Source organism: Saccoglossus kowalevskii, chromosome 21 (genome assembly GCF_978046115.1).
Source record: "Saccoglossus kowalevskii chromosome 21, keSacKowa6.1, whole genome shotgun sequence".
NCBI classification, from domain to species: Eukaryota; Metazoa; Hemichordata; class Enteropneusta; family Harrimaniidae; genus Saccoglossus; species Saccoglossus kowalevskii.
In genome coordinates this window covers 19,204,667-19,219,134 of record NC_140661.1, presented here as the reverse complement: position 1 = coordinate 19,219,134, position 14,468 = coordinate 19,204,667, and the positions used below count along the sequence as shown (strand labels likewise).

The 14,468-nt window shown below is 36.0% G+C and overlaps 1 protein-coding gene across 1 annotated transcript; it reads left to right on the top strand.

Annotated features, from left to right (window-relative positions):
* The first annotated feature begins 1,095 nt into the window (after positions 1-1,095).
* On the top strand, positions 1,096-14,213 carry LOC102800879 (deoxyuridine 5'-triphosphate nucleotidohydrolase-like). Its single transcript, XM_085494854.1, has 5 exons — positions 1,096-1,342; positions 7,242-7,378; positions 8,327-8,401; positions 13,025-13,095; positions 13,853-14,213. The coding sequence occupies exons 1-5, from the start codon at positions 1,188-1,190 to the stop codon at positions 13,907-13,909; spliced, it is 495 nt and encodes a 164-aa protein (XP_085350980.1). The 5' UTR covers positions 1,096-1,187; the 3' UTR covers positions 13,910-14,213.
* Positions 14,214-14,468: the final 255 nt, after the last annotated feature.

The window sequence follows — 14,468 nt, the reverse complement described above, 5'->3', positions numbered from 1 at the left end:
CATCTGACGCATGCGCAGGTGACGACTCCCCCGCTTTAACAATAATATGACGTGGTTTACCTTTGATAAAGAAGTGTGTCATCTTTTCGTTCGGTTCTTCCAACTCTGTGTGCGTTTCCAACCATGTCCTCTGAATTGACAAAACCACATTCATTCGTTCGTGTATTCAAAATTGTTCCCCAAATCCTGGAATACAAATCTGTTACTTTCCAATCTGCGACAAAATCTAGCCCGTCAAATTACGGAGGTATTGCTATTCCTAGTTGCTTCTGCAAACTTTTCTCGAGTTTTTTAAATATCATGTTAACAATATTTCTAGAAAAAAAAAACATTCTCTCTAGTAACCAGGTTGGTTTTAGACGCGATTGTCGTACCACCTCTGATACCCCCCCCCCCCCACAGTGAGATGATGCGAAAACTGATAACAAAACTAAAAACAAAGTGACGTTTAAGTGAAAAAGGACGAACAAACAGTACGTTCGCTTTATTGATCTGAGAAAGGCTATTCCTCAAATTAATAAAATCTGGCATTTCTGGGAAATGTATAATACCGCTAAAAACATCTACAGTGAAGTCTAATACAAAGTTAAATGTAATGAAAGGTTGTCTCTCAAACACATGTGTTAAACGAGAATGCAATGCTGCTCTTTCCAATCTTTTTTTGAACGACTGTAATGTCGTCGCTGATTGGCTCCTGAATTACATGACGATTTCGGTTTCATATACCCCCGGAAAATGTTTTTTGTGTGTGTAATCACAGTTACTAGTAACCGCGGTGTAATTACACGTTCGTATGCAACGTATTTTTCAACACAAAAACGACGAATTCGACCGAATTTTGTTCGACCGATTGGCTTAATGTGGCTGTAAAAGTTCGATTTTTTCCCCGATTTGTAGGAATCTGAAAAACGCGTTTTTTCAACTTGTCTCTTTATTAAGTTTCAAGCCATATTTCAGATGGCTGCCTCCATAGCGTAAATTTATTTTGCTATCATATGTACACCAGCCGTATATGTCTTGTTTATAATGAATGGGAAGAACAAAATTGTCCTCATTATAGATGGCGCTCTTCACGTCGACCTCCGACCTCGACCTGTTCGTAATAGCCAATCAAATGATAGCCTGTAAAACGCGCCAAGAAACTGCTTGACCTCCGTCTCTGAACAAATCTCTGTTGACTTGTATCGATGCAAGCGGTCCAATATTTGCAGTCGTCTACACCAAGTAAACGCCTTAAACTTGACATGGCAATGAACGTTATTTTGAAGTTTGTGAAATTGTCGGAAAATGCGTCAGCTCCGCTTCGAGGGTCCAAGTTTGCCGCTGGTTTTGACCTCTTCAGGTTTGTTAGTCCCCGTTCGGACGTAGTCCGAAAACGGGGACTTATGTTTTGCCCTGTGTTCGTCCGTGGGCACAGATCTAGAAGCAGTACCTACACACGAATTGGTGACGTCATAAAATACATGACCTTCAATCGGGGTCGTTTCCTCGGTATATACGAATTGGTATATACAAATTACAATAAAGATACTTAAGACATTACACATAAGGTAAAACAAATCACGTGACAATATAATGATAATAACGGTAATAAATCCTAGCTTAACAGTTGAACAGAACGCTCATACAGTCAGTCGGGTGACGCCGAGGGTCACGAACTGTGTTGCAAAATGGCCGTGTGGTTGAAACTGGGTCATGGCGTTACGGGTGAGGAAGACATCATTAAACACTCAAAATCACAATAAAACGGGGAACTGGTTGCATATTACGGCGTAGCCAACATGGGAAATAAAAAAACGCCCAATACAAACGACATGGGTTCGAATCACACTAGATACACACTCACCAGAACCGAAGCAATCAGAAACCAGCAATCGTTTTGGCTTTTCCGTTCAACTCATCGGAACACTGGAGTAGTTAGAAAAATGAACACCACTTAACGACCAACGTCGTGGCGTGGTACACAAGCGTGCCATCAAAATAAAACAAAATTAGCTTGAAAAGTCAGTGGGTTCGAGTCCCGCTCAGAGCTACCGTAAAAACGTAAATCAAATAAACTGAAATCTCTCAAACCGTAAACAAGTAAACAAAGAACGTCGCAAAAAAATAATAAACCTCACAAAACTCCATCATACAAAACTGAATGAATAAATAATAAAATAACTAACGTCTTAAACTGGACGACGCGCAATTTGTTCAACAGTTTCCAGATTTTGACAAGAGATAAACAAGACCCAAGTCAAGGTAAGTTTTGTTAAAGTGTCGATGGCGTTCCCTATATTACGAAAACAATTCAGGCAACAGACGAATATCTTCTGTGGTGTTGTGGAATTTATACCGTGTCTGCGGAATTGTTGATTGAGGGTTCGAAGCCAGCAGTTAACATTTTGTTAGAAAGTTTCACAATTAAATCAAATATCCAATGATACCAGTATATTTATTTCATTATTTTAACAACTTGCAATGGTGGAAGTTGGTCAAACACGAGTTCTTACACCTAAATAAGTATCAAATATTTGTCGACACATTTATTCTCTCAACCTTGTAGAGGTGGAAATTAATTAAACAACAGGTATTTACTCACAAATATAATGGTCAATATTTGTCCATACATTCATTCTGTCAATTTAAGAACTTGTAATTGTTGGAATTAATCAAATGAGAGTTGTCTACACCAAAATAAGTTTCAAATACTTGTCCACACATTTATTCTCTCAATTTAACAACTTGTAATGGTGTAAAATAATTAAACGAGAGTTGTCTACACCAAAATAAGTCTAAAATATTTGTCCGCACATTTATTCTCTCAATTTAACAACTTGTAATGGTGTAAAATAATTAAACGAGAGCTGTCTACACCAAAATAAGTCTAAAATATTTGTCCGCACATTTATTCTCTCAATTTAACAACTTGTAATTGTGGGAATTAATCAAACGAGAGCTGTCTACACCAAAATAAGTCTAAAATATTTGTCCGCACACTTATTCTCTCAATTTAACAACTTGTAATGGTGTAAAATAATTAAACGAGAGCTGTCTACACCAAAATAAGTCTAAAATATTTGTCCATACATTTATTCTCTCAATTTAACAACTTGGAATTGTGTAAAATAATTAAACGAGAGCTGTCTACACCAAAATAAGTCTAAAATATTTGTCCGCACATTTATTCTTTCAATTTAACAACCTGTAATTGTGGGAATTAATCAAACGTGAGTTGTTTACATCAAACTAAGTATTTAATATTTGTTGAGACATTTATTCTCTCAATTTAACAACTTGTAATGGTGTAAAATAATTAAACGAGAGTTGTCTACACCAAAATTAATCTCAAATATTTGTCCACACATTTATTGTCACAATTTAACCACTTGTTAATAGTGGAAATTACTTAAATGCGACTTGTTTAATCAGTTGACATCAATGCAACTTACTGTAAATGGGGTAATTATTCACTGGGTTTTAATTTAGCTTATTTCGCTGACTGGAAAATGCGCTAAATTAAAACACAGTGAATATGTACAATTTAGCATAGAACACATTATCTAAATGACGAAACCGTGAATTTAAAACCCACTTAATATGCCTGAAATGGTAAATCAGTGAAAATTAAACCCAATGAAAATTAGTCATTTTACAGTACCCGCAGACAGTGCACAACAGAGTATCATTATTGAGCAATTATAAACAGGAACGTGTCTTGGCATTAGGGTTAGGGTCGGGTCAGGTATGGGCAACGGAATTATTAACAGGAACGTGTCTTGACATTAGGGTTAGGGTCGGGTCAGGTATGGGCAACGCAAATGGCAAACACCCAATTGGCAAGATGTACACTAACGGGTTATGGCATGCATATAGTTTACACAAGTAAAAACACAAAATTGGCAATTTTTTTGGACAATTGTAACTCAATAATAGAAATATGTTGTATTTCTATATATATACACACTATATAGTCTTATCAAATGCAAACACATCCAGTTAATCCATTGTGGTCTTGTGGGTCAGTTCTTTACATAGTGATCAGGAGGACCTGGGTTCAATTCCCTTGCCTGCCCATCTTTTTCTCGCAAACACCATTTGGCAATAAAGCTAAATATGACAACAAATTATTTAATTTGCATGACTACCCACATAGCTCAGTTGATTTGTACTATGTCAGCAATGTGAGCGATCGCTGGTTCGAATCCAGTATGTTTAGTTAGATTTTTGAATGCTAGTGAAGACAGTGCTCCTATGAGTAGGACTTAAATCCAAACTCCTGTGTGAAGACACTCGTGGTACAGTGGACAAGACAGTGCGCTGGGAACTCAAAGATCGCAAGTTCGAATCACGGATTGGACACTCCTACGAAAGACATGAAAGACGTTAAAAACATAAACAGCGGTTTCAAAAACTCAAGTCAGGAAAACAGAACACAAGAATACTACCCCACATGGAAGCCAGTCGAAGTCGTCGAAGAACGAACACAGTCGAAGAACGAACACTGTTGACAGCTGTAGGTCACGTGCAACAACAGACACGAGGAGCATGGCTGCTCTCCAAATGGGTCCCTTCTTTTGTATTGACCCCCTAAGGATTGCTAATCCCCCTTTCTAACTCTTCCCCCAAAAATAATATATCGCCCCTTTTAAAATGTATTGAGCCACAAATTAATGAATATTCATGAGCACAGAAACTGCTACGTCATGAATAAATTAGCATAATTTTAAAAAATTTGCATAAAGTGTAGGTACTCCTTCTGGAGCTCTGCCCGTCCGTGTGTCCGTGCGTCCGTGATCACCTGTATCTCGAACATGCATGGACCGATTGAGTTCAAACTTCACTCATACATCACACATTATATGGGACATATGCACATGCATTTTTTTCATGATCCGATTAACGGTAGCCGAATAGCGGCCATTTTAAGGCCGAAAATGCATCAAAATCGCACATTTTCACCATTCCGGACCCGGATCTCAGTTATGCATGAACGGATTTTGTTTAAACTTGGTACATACATTCAACATAATAGGACCTTGATGCACGTCATTTTTTTTTTGTATCGGGTTTGAAATGGCCGACTGGCGGCCATTTTGTTTTAAAGAATTCAGTTCTGGATCCGTATCCGAGACATGCCTGGATTGATCGAGTTCAAACTTCACACACACAAGGTACATCATGTCACAAATATGTATGTGCATTTGTTTCATGATCTCATTAACGATAGCCAAATGGCTGCCGCTTTAAGGCCAAAAATGCACTGAAATCGCACATTTTCACCATTCCGGACCCGGGTCTCAGTTATGCATGGACGGATTTTGTTCAAATTTGATACATACATTTAACATAATAGGACCTTGATGCACGTCATTTTTTTTTTTCGGATCAAGTTCGAAATTGGCCGACTGGTGGCCATTTTGTTTTAAAAAATTCAGTTCTTGATCCGTATCCGAGACATGTCTGGATTGATCAAGTTCAAACTTCACACACAAATGGTACATCATGTCACAAATAGATATGTGCATTTGTTTCATGATCCGCTTAACAATAACTGAATGATGGCCATTTTAAGGCCGAAAATGCATCAAAATCACGTATTTTCACAATTCAGGAACCGGATCTCAGTCATGCATGGATGGATTTTGTTCTGAAAGGGGTCTGAGATTTCGGTCATGATCTGCTTTGAATGTATATGTCACTCAAATATGAACGGAACGGGGACGTGTCATTGACAATGACTTGTTTGTTTTGTATTTGACGTCTGTAGTGATTTTTAGTGTGGGGTATTTCTGTTAACCATGGAGGTAAAAAACATATACGTTTTTGTATCTATTCACTGTGCTGATGGGGTGTTTGGCCCTTTCGCCACCTATCGACCAACGCTGAACCACCCCTGGGGGTTGGGGCAATAAATACTAATTTTTAAAAAAAATCACCCGCTATACGTATATAAATAAACAAGTTGTGAAACATGGCACCTAGTAAATCGACACCCTGTCGGTTTCAAGTTTCGATTTCTTACCTTAAAATGCGAAACAAAAATTTTAGAGGGGATTAGGTGTTATGTTAATAACCATTGTTCATAATCGCTAACTTTATTTTATTCAAAACTGCACAAATCCCGCATTTTCTGATGATATCCGATGATTTCATGAACGAAAATGGCCAGCAGCCAGAATCAAGGGGGATTCACACAGAGTACTGGGTAAATCAAGTGCGCATACTCATTTTCAGCCAATCAGGCGTGCCGTAACAGCGCGTATTTCCTTGATTTACCCAAAACATTTTGTCAACAACCAATTACAAGACTGGTTACGAACCACATCGACGCCACGGCTCGGTTAGCCTTGCTCAACTGGTTCGTCTTGTTGAAGAAAAATTAACATGAAAAAATGCAAATTGAGCGAGATGACATCATGTTTACTTCAGAACATGCTATGGGAACTGAATACCATTTTCCATTGCAGATATTGTAGTAATGTTATTCGAAAATTCAAACTTAACATTTGCTAGTGATTCGGTGGATCAAATCGTATGATATTTGACTGTAATGTTGCACGATATCAAGCATTAGGACAAATCCTGATATATATTTGCCGTGTATTCACCTTCTGTCATTGACCTCTACATTTTAAACACTTGTCCAATTCGGCAATTTAATTGAAGTGCATGAGGAAATTCACATAATCGAATACTACGTTCATTGTATACTGGCTTATTAGGGAAAAGAAAACTGTTCACTGTCATTTACATAGTCACTTGTGCTAATAATAAAACAAATGTGATGAGAATGCATTTTCACATTAGACTGGTAATGTTTTTTTTATGGTTGTATTTGATCTTCCAACTGGTTGGGGGATAGAGGTTGTTAGCAAAATTCTAGTTGGTAAATTTTATGGTTCTATTTGATCTTCCAACTGGTTGGGGGATAGAGGTTGTTAGCAAAATTCTAGTTGGTAAAATTTTGCCTACTAGATTAAATGAGGACCCAGCTTTGAAATAAATGAGCTGGATAGAAGATTAAGATGCTATTTAAATACATCTACCTGCAAATTTAAGGCGTAAAAATGAGAATAGAAAAGTCTGTGTAACATGCTTTTTAGAAAAAAAAAATTTCACTTGATTTCAAAAGATCAACTTTTACTTTTTCAAGAAGAAGAAAAAATTGTGCTTTCCAAATTTTGTCAACTGAATTTTTTCACCAAAATTCTGCACTGAAATTTATTCACTTACATTTTTCTCTAATCTTTCAACAGCGCCTATGATTACACTATAAAACCTAAAGACAAAGTGCTGGCCATGACTGACATACAAATACAGTTACCTGATGGTTGCTATGGAAGAGTTGCACCACGATCGGGGTTGGCAGTGAAGCATTTTATAGATGTTGGAGGTATAGTTGCTCAATTACATAGTAAAAAAACTGACCTTTTCAACGCCATCATTTTTCCATCGAAATTCCTTTAACTTTGGATCAAATGGACATAACTTCTCATTGCTTGCAGGTTTTATGAATTTCTTTTGGGGAAAAAAAAAAATGTTTTTGTTTTGTTATGTTTTTTGTGTGAAAAGTGACAAAAATTGACTTTGGCATGCAAAAGTTATAACTAGAAGAAGCCGTGGCTATCAAAATCCTGAGTTTGAAATGGGTGGATTGTTCCCCCTCCCCTTTATACAAAATCCAGTGCAATTGTTTTGCATATTTATAAGTGATCATTGTATTGCTGAATTTCAAAAATCACGATCATTGAACTTTTGTCACATCCACAAAAAATAAAAACCACACATTTTTATTTAAATTCAATCCAAACCTATAGCCTATCCTGGGATTTTATTTCATTTCAATGAACCCTAAATTACCTAAATACCTAAAACGGGCAAAATTTTGTGCCAAAATCTGAATGAGAAAAATTGTGGCGCTCAAAGAGTGATATTAAAGAGCAGGGCTAGACACTATGAGTAGTCGTATAGCTATGTATGGGACACATAAAATTGTCAATTGGATAGCAAGTGACATGTCTTAGGCTATAGTAAATATATAGGCAACATGCATTTTGAACAAGTGAGTTTAAACATAACTCCAAACCCTAGAGCGGGACTCTTGTTTTAGTACAAGAAGTATTCCTACTTTATATGATATGGCCCTGTTTGTTAACCCAAATTTCTGCTTTCTGGCATCCAAATATTAGAGAAATATTTTGTAAAATTTTGTGACAAAATATACTTGTCCAAATGCTGCAACCCAAGGTAATTAAAATGTTATTAATTGCAATAAAAATGATATTAAACCTTAATTTTTTTTGAAAAACAGCTACAATGGTGTTTTTGTTTTTCACTGTAGCTGGTGTGATAGATCAAGACTATAGAGGAAATGTGGGAGTGGTCATGTTTAATTTCTCAGAATCAGAATTTGAAGGTAAGGAAAATTTTGCATGGTTTACTTACTGCTGTGGTGACGTGTGCATGGAACTGCAGTTTTGCAAGATGTCCGTCAAATTTGCTACCTAAATTGAAAAATACCTAACTGTCATCTAAGCAATGAAAATAGAGGCGTGGCCAACTGAGACGTTAATTTAAACAACTGAACTGGACATTGATTTGTAGGAATTCATCCCACCCCTCACCTTAGGATTGCCAAAAATATTGCTTAAAGGGCGACAGTCGTTGCACCGCTTCCTGTTCGATATGGGACTCATAGCGACGTATACAACGCGTGTAAAATACATTGTTTATTTACATGAAATTTGAACACGCGCTGCGCGACGACCACCGCGCTTTACATTTATTTTTATCCTGCCAGCACCTATGTACTTTTACTTTGACTTGACCAGATGAGGGTTAATGTTTATATTTTTTTATCAAATGTGCAGAAATTCAAACTAAGTCAACAGTTATTATTATATTTATTAATTATAAGTAATTCTCATATTTACATATACCGTACTCGACCGTGTAAGCGCCCAGGGGCCTCAACTCAGAAAATCACGATTTTTTTAGGAGTAGGCGCTTACCCGAGCACCCCCCTCGAAAAAGAGTGCAAATGAAAAATTTGATTCATCAAGTGACAGATTACGTCTGAGGGAAAATCAAATTACGAAATTAGTTGAGTCGTCATTGATTTTCACAAGGAAGAAACAAAAATGATCACAACAAATATGCACATTTTATTACAATATTAATTACGTACCACCAGAATTTATGAAATTAAAAACATTTGAGTCTGTTGGAACACAGTTAAAGTCAAAATTGTCATATTATCTCCACTGACGAAGGTGTTGGATCGTACGCAAACTCTCGATGAAAATCACTTTCCGCCATGATGCATTTGCATTTGACCTGCAGCAGCATCCTTTGACCTAATGGGTCAAGTTGGTTATTTACCAATCAGAATGCTGTGTTGCACTGACGCAATTCTTCGGAAATTCCCGAAGACTTTCCGGTAACGCAATGCGGAAGTGAATTATCGATGTCGAAGTACGATCTGTTGGAATTTATTTCAGTGAATAAATGACATGGTTTTTCCAAAAAACTAGTAACTAGTCATTTTTGAGAGGTAAACTGAATATGGCATGAAATATTTACCGCATTTTACTTGTATTAACAGGTCATTGTCGAAGCATAGTTTACGCACGGTTACCGTGTTCTACGCATTCACAACATTTTCACAGCGGTCGATATCCACGCTGTATCTGTATCATATAAAAACGATTACCAAGATTCGTTATGCAAGACCAAGTTTTAATTAGTTGCATTTTGAAGGGGTGGGCGCTTTGCCGAATGTGACCCCAAATATAAAAATTGCGCAAAAGTGGGGGGTGGGCGCTTGCCCGGGCATGGGCGCTAACGCGGTCGAGTACAGTAATTGCATCTTCCAACCCTGTGCTAAAAATGGTATATCCCAGTCAAGAATCTGTACAGGGCCAAACATAAACATAGAGACTGTTTCACAAAATGTTTCAATGCTGTGCAATTTCTGCCTGACTTCGACCACTCAAGAACGAGGAAATGGTATTTGTAGTGTTTTCTGGACTCAAAGACCCATTTTACTGCTTTGTTCACACCTTGAAGCTAGAACAAGAACTACTTTTAAATTCAGCGGCTTGTGGACTTGTTCCATTTTCAAAGGGAGCACAGATCAATTAAACTCTCAATTTGTATTTTAACTACAACTTGGCATAAAAATCCTTTTCATTTTAAATAAAGTTTATTTTGTGAATTACTGCATTGAATATGCATTTATTTTGTTTATTAACGCGTTTTCTCTTCCCCCATCTTTGATAATGATACAATCCAAATTGCATGCACACCCAAACCATTAGTTCTAAGTGTACATGCCAACACTTTCGCAAATCTAACTAGATTGCTAATTAGGTATCAAATTTGATAGCCATCTTGCAAAACTATAGTTCAATGTGCATGTGCCCCACAAGAAAGATGTTTTGTTGGCAAAATTTTATTTGAAGCGTTTGCCATGTCAAATATTATACCGTAGTTGTCAGAGTATATCCGCCTCACCAGTTTCTTGCCAATAGCCGAACTTTACCGATCAGTACTGTAGATTTGGATGTGATTGAGTTTTCAGTGTCATTTTTAAAAGGTAGCGAGAGGGGGGAAAAGGGACTATTAGCGTCATTGTGATTAGCCATGGCTATGTACATGTTTTTTTTGGAAAGCTGAGATACGGGAGAATACAAATGTGTAATTTTTGTGTTATTATATGATTTGGGAATAATGTCACAGACATTCTCGTGAACCTCTTAAAAATAAGGTTCTTACGCGAGATTGGCAGTTTCTCGTTGTTCGGTTTTTCTACGAGTTTGATTTTTTTCCAGTGTTGCTTTATGAGATAATGATCTTGGAAACTGGGTCGCGGGATTTATGTGCTTCGTAGTTATGGAAATATAGTCTGCAAACTTTGTGGACTAAATTTCATGAATGTATCCGTGATCTTAAAGCCAGAACTCAAAGTCAGCCACTTGCAAGAACGCCTATGAGATATCATTTTTTAGCCCATTTCGTGATGTAATTTGTGCATTGTTAGCGTAAAAGGAAGTGTTGAAAAATGGCATTTTCAATAGTCGAATAATCAAAAAGTAGTTTCAATAAAAACGCCATAAAACGTTTCATATGTAAACAGATTAATTTCCAAATGTATCATTTCGATCAGAATTCGTACATACACTGTATCGGGGTATACACGTTTCTGATCTACGATGACTCTTATAGGTGAACAATTGGCATGCTATCTTCTAGAAAGTTGCAAAGTAATCTCACCGTAAGTGGATGCTAAGAGTCGACAAGATGGCGTAACGCACAACTCATTCATTCAAGATGCTTTGCTATGTTAAACAGCTCCAACAGTATAATCGGTTCTCTAAACACAGGGCGGCCATCGTGACAACATGCGTTTAATTACAGGATAAACATGCCTTACTCTCTGTCTGTGGAGTGTACCATTATCTGATTTGTTATAACCATGGAAACCATGTTATAAGCAATTTAGCACTAAATGTTCGACTTCAAATAAACAATATAAACGTATAGTTGGCTATGGTGAACAGAGATTCACGTGTGGTTGTTATTTTATGTAATGTGTGGCGAGCGTCAACTAGTGTACGTTACACTGTATATCAGTGTCTCAATACTGGAGTGCGTGTCGTTATAGAAATTATGTTTATGCATATATGTATATGATGCCACTGTCACGATTTTGTTTTTTGAAATTATCATTTAACATAGACACTTTAAAATATGAACACAATATAATGACAAATCAATTTAAACATTCTGTGTTCATCTTTTTTCGTCGCTGGCCCCTTGATACAGAATAATCAACATCGATGTGACACATATTACGTCAACATGCGTACAAGCCTATTTGTTATTAGGTCTCGTACAACACTGTCTATACATGTATCTTTGGTGAACGAACAAACACTGATATGATAGGAAAATGTTTCAGTGATGAACCAAGTCAACCCAGAAAAAAAAGCAACTCTTATTAAAAAAAAAAGCTAAGAAAAGCTTAAAATACTATGCCCAGAATATTTTTTTGTACTCTGAATGTGATCGCATAATGCTCAGATTATACAGGATATAATAAAGCTGGATGATCAACAAATCAGCTAGTATATGCAAATTAAATCCCTTGTTTTCAGCCCGCGACTCAACCTGCTATGTAAATGTATGGAGAACGTAAAAATAAACTAAAATTATGCACAAAAAGCATTGAGCACAGTAAATTTTAAACAATGATTCAGACAGTATACAATATGTTTTTCCTTTTTTTTTTCTCTAGCCACCTTAAGAAAGAAATGGTGATATGGTATGATTAGTAACTGCCTGTGGCAACTATTACCGTTTTCAGGCTGTTCATGTGGTGGCCAGTTTTGTGCTAAAAAAACTATTAAAATAAAGCATGGATGGATTTTGTTCAAACTTAGTACATACGTTGGACATTATGGGACCTTGATGCACATAATTTAATTTTTCATATTGGATTCAAAATAGCTGACTAGTGGCCATTTTGTTTTAATGAATGTGCTTCTCAGGCCTTATATCTTCGACATGCTTTGAACTGATTATGTTCAGATTTTATATATTCGTTATACATCATGACATAGATATACAGATGTATTCAAAATGGCTGACTGGTGGCCATTTTGTTTTAATGAATGTGGTTCTACGGCAATATCTCTCAATATGAAGTATCAGATACAAGATGACCGAATGTCAATCATTTTAATGTTAAAAATCATCATAATCAAGCATCATCTCCTGGATCCATACTTCTGACATGTTTATGTTCAAACTATATTACTATAAACAAAACTATACATCTTAAATTTGATAACTAACAGGGACTGTGCCATGCATGGCTTTTTAAATAACTTCATAAATTCAAGAGAGTTAGCGTATTCATTTTAATATCAAATGTTTGTTGTATATTAAATCATTCAATTTGACTCGTGCCTTACACTACACTACACTACACTACACTACACTACACTAACTTAAAGATATTTTTTTTATTACTCAGTAAAGAAAGGTGATAGGATAGCACAGCTGATATGCGAGAAGATATATATGCCAGAATTAGAAGAATGTGAGGCGAGTATCAAAGGAACCCCTCCCACACCCCCAACATAAGTTTTCATACCATGCATATGAAAATGTCATTGAATAGTTTACATGTAGGAACTTGAAGATTACACAATACATAAATTTATTAGCAGCTGAGAGAGATGTTCCCCTACAATTCTATAAACTTGATTTTGGAGAATAATCCCTTATTTTGTTTTATTCCTGATTAATGTCAAGTATAAATCATTCCTACTATAAACTTTATTTTTAAAAAAACAGCGCCCTCTATGGCAATAGTTTTAAAAAACATTTACTTTGTTTAGTTTAGTTTTCAAACTTCTTGGTTAAAAATTTATAGCAAAATATAATAAGTTAACACAACATAAAATCATACATTGATCTTGAAAAATATTTTACTACAACTGTATATTTTTTATCGAGATAAATCAAAAAAAAACAAAAATTTGTATTTTTGCTTGATGTCTTCCTAGTCCCTAAAAATTAGTCCTATCAGAGGGCACGCTGGTTTTAATTCACAAGACAAAATGTTTTCAGTGTATGTAATCTTGTGATATATTGTGAAACTATGATTATATTGAATGTTTTTGTTAGATATTCATGTGTTACTGTTAATTTTGTGTTATTGAATTAATTCCATTATAGGTGTGATGCTTTGCTACTCTTCTTCATTCAAGTGTGTCACATGGCATGTCACATAATCATTTCGGTTGCACTAAAGTGATCCAATCTGCTCATAACAATTTTTTTTTTTTTGTCTTCACAGAAACTGGATGATTCTGAACGTGGTGTTGGTGGATTTGGATCAACAGGACAAAAATAAAATACTTTACCAAGTAATAACTTTCAAAGCTAATGTGTGACTGCCATTCATATCTACTGTAAACTTGTATACTATATTTACATATGTATTTTCTAGCTGCCACAGAAGTAAAACATGTTATTCAGTTTGCTCAACTTGCATGTATTACGTTCTACGTACTCTGATAAGGCAACTGTTTTTTCTCTATCAAGATTCCTCTGTGTTCGTACGTTTATTTTTGATAACTACATGTAAGTGTTTGTTCACGAAACTGTCAAGGACACGTATCAGTTCAATGTGACCAAATAAAATACATTTTTCGTAACTTCTTTTTCTCTCGTATATTAAAAATATTTCGTCTTAAACTTCCCATGGCTTTTTATGAGCTAGTAGTGGAAATGCATATAACGGTAGTAGTACATTATCAGGACATCGACAAAATGCCACAATTTATGTCCACATACAGTAAAGTTATTGTCTGAGACGCTTAGCTTCAAGGACAAATTTTGTAAATAACTTTATTGTACACTTTTTTGAACGAACATTGCGAAGTAAAGTTCAGTTGAAATTTCATGTGAGT

Bases quoted from the DNA above. Each gene is read 5' to 3' on its own strand.
- LOC102800879 (XM_085494854.1), top strand. From the start codon at position 1,188: ATGCAAGCGGTCCAATATTTGCAGTCGTCTACACCAAGTAAACGCCTT. The intron at 7,379-8,326 runs GTATAGTTGCTC...TTTTCACTGTAG, and splicing joins GCATTTTATAGATGTTGGAG to CTGGTGTGATAGATCAAGAC. The intron at 13,096-13,852 runs GCGAGTATCAAA...TTGTCTTCACAG, and splicing joins CAGAATTAGAAGAATGTGAG to AAACTGGATGATTCTGAACG.